This window comes from Eptesicus fuscus, chromosome 10, assembly GCF_027574615.1.
Source record: "Eptesicus fuscus isolate TK198812 chromosome 10, DD_ASM_mEF_20220401, whole genome shotgun sequence".
In the NCBI taxonomy this organism is placed as follows: domain Eukaryota; kingdom Metazoa; phylum Chordata; class Mammalia; order Chiroptera; family Vespertilionidae; genus Eptesicus; species Eptesicus fuscus.
The window spans coordinates 77703316-77717903 of record NC_072482.1 but is presented as its reverse complement, the minus strand read 5'-3'; the positions used below and the strand labels follow the sequence as shown (position 1 = coordinate 77717903).

The following is a 14588-nucleotide window of genomic DNA, read 5'->3' as shown; positions in this document are numbered from 1 at the left end:
TGATATATATTTTTTCCTTAATAGATTCACCTTACATACCTGTCATGTTTTTTAGTTTGGATTGCTAATTAATGGTTTTCTAGACTTAAAAGCTTCAATGGAGAGCCAATCGTTAAGAGCTCTAATTTCCTAAGGGGGATGCCATCCAGGATGCTGTGGGAATACATGGGTGAGGATGTGTGTGGGGAGGCATATAACCTGGTTGTGGGCGTAAAGGGTGTTCTGGAAGGCTTCCCAGAGGTTTGGGAACAGTACAGGAGGCCTGGCCGCTAAGTATGGACTATCCAGGGTTCTTTCCTCTATGCTGTCTTGACCTTAACTGATCATCAGAATTTTCTGTGGAGTGATATGAAATTACGGATTCCTCTTTCCCACCTCTGTGTCAGGTGGAACCTCTTTGTTTTATTTTTAAACATCCCATGTGATTCTGATGCTCAGCCAGTCTCAGAAGCCACACTGTCACACTGTCTTCGCATACAGGAAACCTGGTTTATATTTTGGGGAGATATAAGGAGTGAGGAATGCTTAGAATGTATGAAGTCTCTGGTACCTTATTAGTCAGTGTCTCCTATTCCATAATCCAAAAAAAGGGAAGGAGGAAGAGGTGTTTGCTCCGTCAGGACATGGGATTCCCATCTTTTCATTTACAGCCGGCCTGTAGGGAACAGCTTTTGTGGTTTTCATGGCTGTCAGAGAAACCTTCATTTGAAGAATTAGAGTGTGTGCCTGGTAAGTAGGAGAAGATACCTTTTGGGAATGAGAGGCAAGAATTGCAATGACGTAATCATGTTTTCCTCTTAATTCCCTACTTTTTGAACAATAAAATGAATATATCTAAAAATTACAGTCACTTCTTTCTGATTTCATTATTCTAAGTTGGATGCACAATAAAGACGAAAGCTCCTGAATAATCATGCCAACGTGCCGTGCCCATCCACTCTCCCCTCTGCTCCCTGTTGTAGTCTCTGAATCACTCCCATCCAAGTGCTCATAGGTTAGACTGGAGCAAGAAGTGAAACTCGTTCACCGTTTCAGCTATCGGTACTTTTTATACAGATCTAATCTATACGAAACAAACTGCTTCTACTAGAGATTGAGAGTGATACCTCTAGAATCCCAGAACGCATCTAGAATTTCTATAGCTCCACTGTATTCTTATGTCTTCACCGGTGAGGAGAAACTAACTGGCCACTGGGGCCAGAAAGAAGGAAAGATGTGTTAGTGATTCTGCAATGCATTCCTGCTCTGAGGTACAGCTGCTTCCTCAGAGGATGGGCATTGGGAAGATTGGCCAATGCCCATCCGAATAGGGATCTTTTCTCTCTAGTATATGGTGTATTTATTACCAAGGAAATGGTCTCATTCAGGTAAGTTAGGGTCACCCCATGGAAGTCCATTTTTAGGCACAGAGTATTACAGCCACTTTTGGATAGCTCAGACTTGGTGAGTTAAAAGTCTTTGTGGGTTAGTCTAGACCCCAGACCACCATGTATAATATTACTTTTGTGGGAAGATTGAGTTCAAACTCGCAACTTACACACAGCCAGGGTGGTGTAATGAGAGAGACAGAAAACTTGTGTTTTAGGTTTTGGTTATTTTCTTCTTGCATGACATTGGGCACAACGTCCAGTTTGTGAGCTGGACTTCTTCAACTGTAAAATACAATCTTCTCCTGTTTACCTCACACGGTGTTGCTGTACAGCTCAAGAGAGGTAATGTGTGGAAGAAGGCAATTAAAAATGTAAAATATTTATAAATGCTATGTATTAAACCTTTGAGACATATCCTTTAGTTCTTTGTTCGCTCATTTTTATAATAGCATTTACTAAAACACTAAGGAACAACTAGTAAAATTCTTTGCAAACCAGAAACGAACTCGTTTTTGTGAAGAGAGATTTGTATAGAAATACATAAAAATTGGGATTTTTATTGTCAACCCTTAAACCTGAAGATAGATATAGTTACAGTGTTTGTGTCCAGAACCCAGAATAATTAGTTGGTAGCTTGAAATGATTTGGGGCTTTCTCTCACATTTGGTAACATGGAAATTGAATCAGTTGAATGGCTCTGTGGTAGACAACAACCTTAAAATGCTCAAGTAGCTGGTTGTTGCCTTTGGTTCTCTCAGTTTCCTTTGGTGGGTGGAAATTGTGAGCTAACTGCCAAGAAATTCTTGCTGGTTGAAACCCTGGCAGAGCGATGGGGAAAATAGTGCTCACAAGAACACCGTGGGAAGGGGAATCCTTGCCAGTAAGAAAACTCCTCCCCAAATGTTTGATCCGAGTGTCTCAGTTGTCAACTGTGTTACCTTCAGTGTGGGTGCAGTGTCATTAGGTGTCATGCAGCCTCGTTGGCTGCAATGAGTCTTTACATTTTTTTTTGGCTTTGTTTTGGAGAAGAGACTATTTTACTAGGATTATATGTTAGACTATGAAATGTATTAGAATATTACGTTAGAATTAAATGTAAAATATATTTGTTATATTTATTAGGATATAAATATATATTACAAATAAAATATTCAAATGTATATAGAAAAGAGAATTGTAGAAATATGAAGGAAGCCTTACAACCTGAGCCACACCTCTGGCTTTACAGGGTGGACATGTCCTGGGAGAAAATGCAGCATCAGTGAGTTGTTGGCCTGGGCCTGGATGGGTCTGTTCACTTACTGGGGGAAGTGTCATTGATCAATAGGTTATACACCCCCACCCCCAGTAAACCACCCAGAAAATGGGGTTGCTGCTTGTTCTGCCTCTGAAAGCTGAATGGGAGGATGCCAGGGAGAGCCATCCTGTTGTGGACAGGAATGGCTTCGTGTGCTTCCCATAAAGTATAAATTTGTGGAGGCCTTTAGTTTATTGGACTCTGATCCCTTAAGAGAATCGCAGCCTTTAACTATCAAGCCATATTTAATCAAGATTCAAGATAAAATATTTGAGTGAGTTTTTTTTTGTTTTGTTTTTTAGCAACATGTCTTTCCTCATTGTGGAATTTAGTTCTCCTCATATTGAAATGATTACAGTCCTTATTTTACCTCACACAGAATTCTCACCTTGTAGTTATTGGAGATTTCAGAGATGTGGGAAATTATCATTTTATTACTTATTATCTAATACCGTTAAGTTGTATTTTAAAAAATACTTCAACTCTTAAGTATTTTAATATATCAATTGAAACTTACCGTACCTGAAAAAAATTTTTATAGAAAAATGATGTATCAAATAAGGTTGAATCGCTATCCCCATTATAGTAAGTGATTATCTTGAATCCGTTTTTTAAAAAGGTAAGTTATGTTCTGTTTCCTTTCTGTAACTGATTGGGGAAGCATAGTCCAAATTTTATTTTGAAAGGCTTTAAGTAAATATTTGGCCCAAATGATACAAAGGGTTGATATCTTCTTCCTCTCCCCCCTTAAAACACACACACACACACACACACACACACACACACACACACACAGGAAAACAAAAATGAGAAAAGCCTAATAGATACATTAATTCATTGAACACATCATTATTGAATGCCTGCTATGTACCAGGTACTATTATTGGTGCTGGGCAAAGGTTGTAGAAGATAAAATTCAGTTAGTAGACAAATGTATGGAGAGTTATTCAATTCATAAGTATCAAAGGGTGCACATTAAAATACGATTATAGCCTATCAGATTGGCAATTTATTTTTAAACTAGTACTCAGTGATTATAGTGTTGTGTCTGCATTGCTTCTGACAATGTATTGTTGTAGTTGTTTTCTGAGTGTTCCTATCCTATGCATGAACATTGCTAGATATTATATGAGTACTTTGTTCATTGTATTTTCCTATGGACTAAATAAAAAGAGTAGTAGCAAATTATATTTTGGAACTTAGATTATGATTTCAAAGTTAGAAATAAAATGAAGTTCAGTAAGGAAAAAAGGGATTTTATATTCTGGCCATGCAAATAAACTTTACAACAAAAAGACAAAGATGGGTAAAGAGGAAAAAATAGATACTGGGTTCAGTAGGTAAGTTGACTATAAATCAGCAGGACTCTCTGAATTAAAAATAAAACAGATATATTACAAGTGTAAATAAAATCAGTATAGCAAAAAATACTCATAGATATATCTCCTTTTTTACCCAGCTGTCATCAGATAATTTAAAATTTTGCCCTGGCTGTGATGCCTACCAAAAGAAAATTTTAGCTAATCCAGTTCAAATGAAAGTTAGATAGTTATTGGTAAGATTATAGAAAGCTAAGGGAATTTAGAGAAATGTTGTACTTATTTTTACCAAAAATTGGTGTGTGTGTTTTTGCTACGTCATCATCCTCATGATGCCAGACTTGCGATGTTAGAGTTGCGATACATTACAACTAAGAGTATTACCTTCAGATAAAAAAAGAGTATTACATTCAGAGATTATGGTTTTTCTTCTCAGTATGTCTGCAAAATAGTCTTATGGAATGTTTGAAATGCAAAGGAAGTTGCTACAGACAGGAGGACAGTTTAGTTTTAAACAGATAAGTTATAAAACAACTTAAAATGCTGAAAGCTTCAGTGGCCTTTCAAATACCATGTCTGTTTCCCTTCTTATTATTCATATTTTGTAAAATATAGCAAAAATGTTTCTGTGTCTTATGTTCACAGTAAGAAATAATTACATTTTACATTTCTACCCAATACATATGTGTATACAAAAAGCTCAAATTTCATGAAGCAGTACTTAAACTTACCATAAGCAATGTACTGTCTATACTAATTCGATTTCATTCCTTTTCATTCCATTCCAGTTTTTAAAAAGTACCTTTTTATTATTTTCTAAGATGATTTCGTAACCCGCGAATAGGCTGATACTTGCAATTTGAAAAGATAAAAACTAGACTATAGGTTTAGGCTTCTCTTTCTACTATGTTAATTTTAGTTTGAACACCATTCTTTATTTAACTTTACCACTAAATGGTCTAATTGGTACAGCTGTTAACAGTACCTTTATCACAGATCATAGGAAATTATAACTAACCCTAGATAGAGATTATCTGTCCCTCCTCTGCCTCTGAGGTGTGTGTGTGTGTGTGTGTGTGTGTGTGTGTGTGTGTGTGTACTTTCAAGCATAGTAAAAAATATTACAATGAGTCTCATGTTCATTACTTCTTTATCACTGGGTTATTTTGAAGTAAATTGCAGATGTATAATTTTTATCTGTAAAAACTAGTGTGCATCTTTGAAAGATATTCTTTTTAAAAAAATACCCAAAACAACCTTACCATACTAACAAATAACAGTAATTCCTTATGTCATCAAATGTCAGCATTCACATTTCTCTGTCGTAATTTTTTAAAAACTGGTTTGAATTAGTAACCAAAGTGTATGATTATATTTGATTGATACATATCTTTTATCTCTTTTCATCTATAGATCTTTGTGTGTATGTGTGTGTATGAGGGTGTATGTTTATTGTTGAAGAAGTCAGGTTGTATAGAAGTACCCTATTATGGTCATTTAACATCTTTCTCTGTCCTTGATATTTACAGTTAACTGGTAGTTATATTAGGATGTTTTTTCAAGTTTTGGAATAAAAATGCTGCAAAAATGTTTTGAATTTACTATTGTGTGACATCAGGAGACATTTTTAAATGGTGATATTTTAACTATTTTGCATTTATGAGCTGAAAATTTCTATAAAGAAGGACTTTACCTTAATTAACTTACTTCTCTTATGACTATTTGGTCATAAAGAAAGACTGGATAAATGTGTGATTTATTTTTCCCCTTTATCATCAGATTTTTAGAATAACAGTTCTTTAGACTCCTCCAAAGGTGACCTGTAAGTTTTTGGTTTTAATTTTTCTTTTGTTTATTATCTTGGACTGATGGTTTTAAACTTATTTGATGTTTAAATAACATCATTGAAGTTATTATTCTATTTGATGCTCAATTTGTTTAATCTTTGGCCAAAGTTGGGAACTTTCAGATATGCTCCAGAGACTTCTGACATGGTCTAGGAGTCTTTGATTTCCAAGCTCCTCTGATACACTTTGTGCCCCAGACCTAGAATCAGCTATATCTCCAAGGGCTGGCCAGATTTCAGGTTCTCAGATAAAGAAATGAAGTGACTTGACAGGAAGATGCTTGTTGGAAGACTAGTTTTGTGTGTAATAGTAACTACTTAGGCAGAACTGAAATAGAGAAGTAGTTTGATCCAGTAGAAAGTATTCCAGGAGAGTTGAGATCTAAATACCAGACTCAACTCTGTGATACTGAGCAGTTTTTAAAGGGTTTTCTGCTCTTGTTTCATCATATGTGAAATGAGAGGCTTAGTAAGATCAGGGTTGTGTAGACACATGGCAATTATGCTATTGGTTCAGCTCAGACTTTTGCCAGTCTTTCTCAAGGCATTGGGTGCAGGTGGTCACTGTGGTCGAGTAGAATTGATCCAAAGATGAAACCAACCAATGGGATTAAATGTAATTAAGGTGGTTCTTCCCTCCCACTCCTTTCCAAAAGCATACCTTAGAAAATATATTAGTATTTTTACAAAGTCTGTACGAGACACTCCAGTTTGAACAGTAAGCTACTGTTCAGGAAGACACAGCCTGAAAACTCACTTAATGGTAGTTTTGCATGCATATAGAAGCCCCAGGTAGAGTCTGTAAAAAAAAAAAGAAAACAATTTCAGACTGATTTGGTGGATTATTTCTGGGGCATAGCTTCATAATTAGAATTGTTGAATGTTATTATAAATGAGTCTTTCAAATATGACTTTACAAAGAAGTGCGTTAAGTGCTTCTGAAATTATCTACAGTCAAGGACCAGTTTTGTTTTGTTTTTAATTCCTACTTGTTGCCCACTGATACTTTTGTAAAAGGCAATAGAAATAAATTACTAGAAAAATGTTTTAAAAATGACCAACAGAATAGAAACCAAAATTCAATAGACAAAATTCCTTTGCCTAAGTACTATGAGTGTTTCTAAAGTAGTCTCTTAATTTTTATAACAAATAGCTTGTAATGTGACATTGGCCGCAAACCAAACTTTGAGGGGCACTGCTACAAGTAGTCACACATACTGAGTCATACAGGATGGATGAAAAAATAATGTTTCCTAGTGTCATGAATATTGTGGCACAGAGGGGAGAATGGTGGTTGGTCATGCTTTAGAACAGAGGTTAGTACTGGCCCACTGGCTGGCTGCTATGTGAAAGTTTTACTGGAACACAGCTACACCTATTCATCTGTGTTTTGTCTACAACAGACTTGGGTAGTTTTGACTGAGACCATATGATATGCAAAGCCTAAAATACTTACTCTGAGCTCCTTTGTGGGAGAGTTTGCCAGCTCCTGCTTTGGATTTGAAAATAACAGTTGTGAATGATTGCTACTAATATAGTGTTTGTTTCCTATATTAACTTTGTTTTAATACATTGGGTATATTATTGTTTGATTTTTATCTTCTAGTCACTGATGTACCTCAAGTAAATTTGGAAAGAAGTGAAGAAAATGAATATAACGATCAAATAAAGAAGAAGAAAAAAAAGAACAAAGACTATCAACCAAACTATTTCCTATCCATTCCAATCACCAACAAAGAGGTGCTATATTTTTACAAACTATTTTTAAAGTTCTAAATTATATTTAAAGTACACTAAATACTTACTTGTAAGTCCATTTGCTCTCAGCTTATAGGAGTCTTTGGTGGCATGTTAGCTGGGCCTTACAGGGAATATTTGTATTTAAATGGAATACAAATTTAAAAAATAATTTTGAAAAATAATTATTTCAACCATCATATTTAAACAATTTTGCAAAAGCCACTTGAAAAAGTATTGCTAGATGGCATGTCATGGTCCTTTCTAAGCATCTGGTCACCACAACAGAGGAAACTTTCAGGAGCTGAGAGCAGTGACCAGGTAGAAAGAGGAATTCTGAAATCTTTGCTGGGAAAGTAAACTGGGATTTCTTGCTGCTTAGTCCTGTTTATGGTAATGATGATTGCAACATAATTTCTTTAAAAGTTACTCATGGTCATATCAACTTAATATTACATGACAGACTTGGTAGAAATCTATTAAAAATCTGAAAAATTAATGTGGTATGAATAATAGGAAATCAGATCAGCTAATTAGCCCACATTAAGAAACCCTCATATACGTGGCTGAGAAAGCAAACTACAGTCTCTAATTAAAACTGCTAGAGTAGCGGGCTGGAAGAGGTTATGGGGAGGAAAAGAGGACCTATGTAATACTTTCAACAGTAAATATTTTAAATTTTTTAAAAAAAAAACAACTGCTAGAGCAGTGAGGTAGGAATTGAAATGCCTTACAAAACAACGCCTGACTTGGAAGACTGACTGTGTTTACGTCTTGACCCAATTTTAAGAGCCAGAACTGAATTTCTCTTTGATTGTGGGTTTTAATCTCTTCCTACTGGGCACTTTCAGGTTGCTTTTCCCCTTATTTAACTAAAATGTTTCTAGGCAATGCTAATGAACCTTTAAAAATAAAACAAAATTGAAATCAAAGAAATAAATATAAGAAAAAAATTCTCTTGGGGGACATTCTAGGAAATATCTAGTCTTTGAGATAAGCTTTAGCCAGGGAAAGAAGACAAATAAAAAGATAAATTGTATTCCTAACAATACAAGATCTTAGAATCATATTCTGATTTCACTGGTACATATTGGGGGATTAATAGTAAAATAGTTCTTAAAAGTGTTTAGTTTAATGTAACCAACAATTAATTATATATTACTAGAGGCCTGATGCATGAAATTCGTGCAAGAGTAGGCCTTCCTTCCCGCAGCTGCTGGCACCGGCTTCCCTCCAGCCACCAGCAGGCCCCCTGGGACCCGGGCTTCCCTTGCAGCCCTGGCTTCATCCGATAGGTCGTCCAGAAGGATGTCTGGTCTAATTAGCATATTATGCTTTTATTATTATAGATTTAAAAATACTTCCCGGCTGGTGTGGCTGGGTGGTTGAGCATTGACCTATGAACCGGGAGGTGAAGGTTCGATTCGCAGTCAAGGGCACATGCCTGTGTTGTGGGTTTGATACTGAATGGGGGCATGCAGGAGGAGCCTCTCCATGATTCTCTCTCATCACTGATGTTTTGGTATCTCTCTCCCTCTTCCTTCCTCTCTGATATCAATAAAAATATATATTTTTAAAAATAAAATACTTGTGAGTTATTTGGAAAGGTTTTCTTTGAAATAAAGCATCATGTGTAGAAATGGAAATTAGAAGAGAGTAGGACGTCAAAGGTGATGCTCTAACGGAGCCAGGTCCTAAAGAAACTGATTGTGAAGTAGAAGGGTCTTTCTTCCCAAGGACCTGTGGTTTCTGATTGGAAGAGACTTCAGTTTCCTTATTTTGGTTTGTTGGTTGGAGAGTATTCCACTATAGAGTTAATTAGTATAAAAATTGTTAAAAACTTCAGAAATTACTTTCATTAGGCCCTTCATTTTATCTTTCTCCATTCCTCTACTTTGTTTGAATAGCAGTTCTGTATCATCCTTCACTCATGCCTTCCCCCTAACCCTAATCCTGACCCTGACCCTGACCCTGATCCTGACCCTAACCCTACCAGTTCTGGTTTCTCACCTCTTCCAGCCAAGATCGGTGGAGTGATCGGTGGTGGGAAAAGGCAGTTGGGGAAGGGAACTAAGAGGAAAGCTGGTAGAGAAAGTCTTTTCTTCACCTCTTAGTTCAGGATTTGGATCTCCAAACTGATGGGAGGAAAGGGGATGGGAGAACTGTCTGCAGACCTTAGTTTTCACTGAGCAGCTTTTGTTTCTGCCTCACAACTTCTGGGATGTTGTATAGAAAGTGACAAGAGTACAAGCTTTGGAGTCTGACAAACCTTGTTCAAATACCAGCTGGGTCACAAACTCCACTTATGGATGTAGGTCAGGTTACTGAATTTCCGTAGTTTCAGTTTCTTCAGGTGTAAAATGGAGTTGATAATGACTGTTTTCTAAACCCAAATCCGGACATGTTACCTCCCTGCCTATACATTTCAGTATTTTCCGAGTGACGTTAGGGTAAAGACAAAGCCTTTACCATATTCCATGAGATTCTGCATGGTCTGACCTCCACGTCAGCCCTCCTTCCTTCTGCTGGAGCCCCCTCTGGCCTTCTGGGAGCTCGCCGGCTTCCCTCTGCCCTAGGGAAAGCTGCTCTGGCGGGGAGTTTTCTTTCCTCTCTGGGTTTGTGACAGCCAACAATCTCAGCTCAAGCCTCTCCACTGTGACCACCCTGACTAGGTCAATCTTCCCCTTTCCCCGAAAGACTTGCAAGTCTTTCCTTTTGTCATTTGTCATCCTTGCAATTTGACACTTGTTCGTCTTCTTACAGGGTTTTCCAGCCCATTCCCAGTACCTACAACAGTGCTTGGCCAAGAGTAAACACAAAATAATGTCATTTCAGGGGCAAAAGATGTGTTTCTGGCATACTAAGTTACAACTAGAACATTACAAATAATAAATAGAGTGTTATAAATGTTGATTTTATAATATAGGCTCAACAGCAGTTGTTTGTCTTTGAGGGGCTAGGGTAACTTGTAATAGTGGGGAATACAGATTTAAAGTGACCTCAAAACCAAATATTTTAATAATGTAATAAGTCTCTCCAGAGACTTATTTGTAGGCAACAGAAAGCTTCATATTAAATATGGGTTTTAGAGGTAAGAATGGGACTTTAGGAGGTACATTTTCTATCTTTTGTATGAGCACCTTTTTTGTTTGTTTTCAAGTATCTAATGTTAGTTTTCTTTTTAAACTACTTATGAGCTTTTGTGGGAAGGCCTGGGAAAGGGAGCAGCATTTATAACATTGTTTCAATGGGAGACTGTACTCCAAATTTCAATTAAGTGACCTGCAAACAAGCTTTGGGAAGCTAGCACATTCACAATGAGTTGCTCTACTTTTGGTCTCTACTTTGTTGGCATCTAGTTTTAAAGAAAAAAGTTTTCAGACTCACATGGGTCTTTGATTTTCAAACATGTTCTTAGATGTTTTGAATTCTTTATTAGTGGAAAATAATGATTTCATATTTTTAAATAATGGAACTGGAAAGTGAATTAGAATGACTGCATAAAAATATCCTAATTTTAAGTATATGAAAGTATGTATTTCACCATTACCGGCAATTACTTTGCTCAAATATGAAAATGAAGAAGAAAAAAAGTTTATGGAGCTATAATAAACCTTAAATCTTTCTTAACTGACTAGATTTTATATGCTCTCTTATGAGAATTAATTAAGGCAAATCAGTATTGGAAATGTAAGGGAACAATCAGAAGATTGAATTAGGAGTGTATTAATTTCTTTGTAAGACAGTTTTTCTATACTAGTACAAAAGTATGATTTTTTTTAGAGGCTTACAAAGGCATTTGTTACATTTAATTCTGTATTTCATCATTTTGGTCAGGAAAATATGCAAGTAGATTTGCGCATTCAGTTTCTGGGAAATGTAATTGTGAAAGTATTTGATATGATCATGCATGTGAAGCACTTGGTAGATATAAAAAATTCTCCTATTTGAGGATAATTTCTTGTTTTACTTCAGTTATTACTAAATCATCAACTTTTTTGAGTTGTTTTTCATGGTTCTAGATAAGCAAGAAAAATGAGAGTATTTAGCTTTGAAGAAAAGCTAGGTAGCAATGTAATATGCTTGCATGCCCTCTTGCACACTAACTTTAAGGCCTTTTCTTTGAACTCATAATATGCTTTGACTCAAAAAGATATAACAATTAATGTCCTCATTGTGTTGTTTTCAATGCAATATGGCTTAGTGGTGAGGTTTAGCAGATGGGTGTCTGATTTATTCTCTAAAAAACCAGAAATTACTCAGTGAGTGAAATATTTAAGAATTTAATAAAGCTGTTTATTTTTAAAGGTTTCTTTCAATGTCAGAGTTAAATATGACTCTATAGTACTAGATCATTAATATGTGCATTGTGCAGTATTGCCAGTGGCTGCAGGTTATGTGTAAAAGATAGGCTTTAATGAATTTATGAATTTTAAATAATGACTATAAAAATTAGTTTCCTTTGGCCTTTAATGACATTGGTACTGGTTCTAATAGCATATAGACAAGACTTCAGAGTCTTGAAGTATTTTTCCTTTTTATCTTTTAAGAATGTAATTAGGAATAGAATGTATTTTAAAAACTGTTAAGATGATATCAAGGAATATATAAATTAATCTGTCCCATCAAAGAATAATCAGACATATGTTACTTGATTAGATTAACTTTAGAATTTTCATAGGTTTGATGTTAATCCTGCATTTTAAGTACTGTGTGACTTCAGAGAAATGGTCTTCAAAGTGTTTTACAGTTTTTAATTAGCGACTTTACAAGCTACTGGATTCAAAGATATGAATGGTCTAAAACTATTTTACCATGTATGGCATTGCACTAAAATGTAGAATATACAAATGAATGGAATTTGAGTATTGTCCTGAATTTATATATAATTAGTATTTGAGCTTAGAATGAAAACTAAGTTTTTAAGACTAAGAAACTGCAAATACTGTACTCACTGGATGCAAGTAGCAAACCTTCAGTTGTGACAATCAAAATGTGGCCAGGCATTGCCAAATGTCCCCTGGGAGGCAAAATTGCCCAAGGAATAGAACCACTGATTTTAATAACATTGCAATGTTGCAAACCTTATGTGTTGGGCAAGTGGTATAGAGTTTACAAAGTAGTTCATCGACTATGTAGCTTATCTACTGTGATCTTTCACATAACTTTATAAGTTTGGCAATACACATTTTATTATTCTTATTTTGCAAGGGGAGAAACCAAGACTTAGTGAAACCAGGTGACTTGTAGGGGGTTACACCTGTGGTAGGCCTGGGGTTAAAATCCAGGTTTTTTGAGCCATGTCCAGCACCCCTCACTTACATCTCTCTGTATTATATAGCAAAGTTCTCATCCTAAATCACCTTCTCATTATCAGTTAAACCAGAATTACCAATTGTACCAGCTAAGATTAGAAGATGTAATTATATTGTTTTGAGGTCTGACGTTGTTGAGCACCTGTTTAGGCCCCTTCCATAGGAACCCGGACCTTCTTGAGCTGCTTCATTATTCCCAAAAGCCAATGTCAGCACTTCATTGCACTGGGGAAAACTCTCAAAATTCAAATTTAAAATTTAACATAAACTTACACTAAAGGCTTTGTTTTGAGAGGGAGAGTGTGTTGTCCCATTACACAGTATCCAGTAAGATTCCCCAACCTTCCTTTAAATGTCTTTTCCCCCTCGATGTTTCATTTCTTAAGTCAGTACCCACATCTTTGACCCTCTCCTTGCCTTCTTGAAAACAAATTCCGTGTAACTCTTTCTCCATTGCTCTCAGCTACATCTCCTCCTCCACACTCTTCCTGGTCTTTCCTGCAGTGCCTCCCTCATCTTTTCCCACGCACTGCAATTTGCCCTTTTCTCAAGTTCCTGTGCTGCTTTGGGTAGATGATTGTAAAGGGATTTTTTTTTTAACTTGTTCAACTTCTTTTAGTAGAAATGATACCAATATGTGCCTCATAGGATTGTAGAGAGGCTTCAGTGAACTGATATGTGTAAAGAGCTTACTGTAGTGCCTAGAACCTAGTGGCCACACAATGAAGGTTAGTTCCTGGTGTCATTGGTTAAATGTAGTTTTTATTATTATGACCAGGCACTGTGGTAAGGTGTTGGGGTAGAAGAAATAGGTATTGCCCTGGAGGAGTTCATAATTCAGTTTTGTCAGTGGAGTGTAGAGGAAACTGTGGCTCTATAAGATCTCTGTGTGTGGTTACATTATGTTATTAACAGGCCATCGATATTCTTTTATTGGGTGTCACACAAAGACATCTTGCGTAGGAAAAGATCATGGTAGGTGTTACTGTGTAAATTCCTACCAGGGAAGCGCTGTTTCCTGTGTTTCGGTCCTCCAGATGGCAAGGAATAGAGAAACGCTGAGGTTCTTTTGGGTGGCGTGCATTTATTGTAAAGATACTGGAGCAGTCACATCCCAGGACACATCCCAGGATTTGCCCAGCCACATTCCTCAGATAATGGGAGCATTGTTCAGGATAAAGCAGCTACTCTGGTATCAAGAACAGTCTGCTGTGCTCCTGATTCAGTGTTTTCTTATCTCTGCTGTCTTTTTCCTGACTCTGCTTCTGTTGCCAGCCCTTCGCCTTTTCTCTCTGACTAATGCTGCTGCCTCAGGGCTTCTGTGTGCTCTCTTTTCTCAGGGTCGGGCTCAGTTTGCTGTTTTATATGTGAACTATTTTCCAGTACACTCACACTAAGAAGTTGACTAGAGTTGGATCTAACTGGAAAGGAGGAGGGTAGGTAGTGAGAGGGGAAGGCTGGTAAAGGACCTGGGGTTTTGTCTGGATGCAAATTGTAAGGGCTTTTCTAATATACGTGTTGGGACTTCTTTGCCACTCTCCCTCCTCACATGCCTGGAAGAATGACAGGAGTCATCCATATTGAAATTGTTGCTGTTTTAAAAATCTTAAAGCCATGAAGAATGGGTTCTTACATACATTCACTAGGGGATTAATAAATATGACTCCCAACAGAAATGGACTGTTGTATGATGGCTTGATCTTT

At 36.6% G+C, this 14588-nt stretch overlaps 1 protein-coding gene across 6 annotated transcripts in view; it reads left to right on the top strand.

Moving 5' to 3' along the window:
* Window positions 1-14588, top strand: part of AKAP7 (A-kinase anchoring protein 7) — an 86578-nt gene that overhangs the window by 6093 nt on the left and 65897 nt on the right. For all 6 annotated transcript variants that reach the window (XM_054722288.1, XM_054722286.1, XM_054722284.1 and 3 more), the window contains one exon: window positions 7439-7572. In XM_054722288.1, the coding sequence (XP_054578263.1) occupies window positions 7439-7572 (134 nt within the window). The remainder of the gene's footprint in view (window positions 1-7438; window positions 7573-14588) is intronic.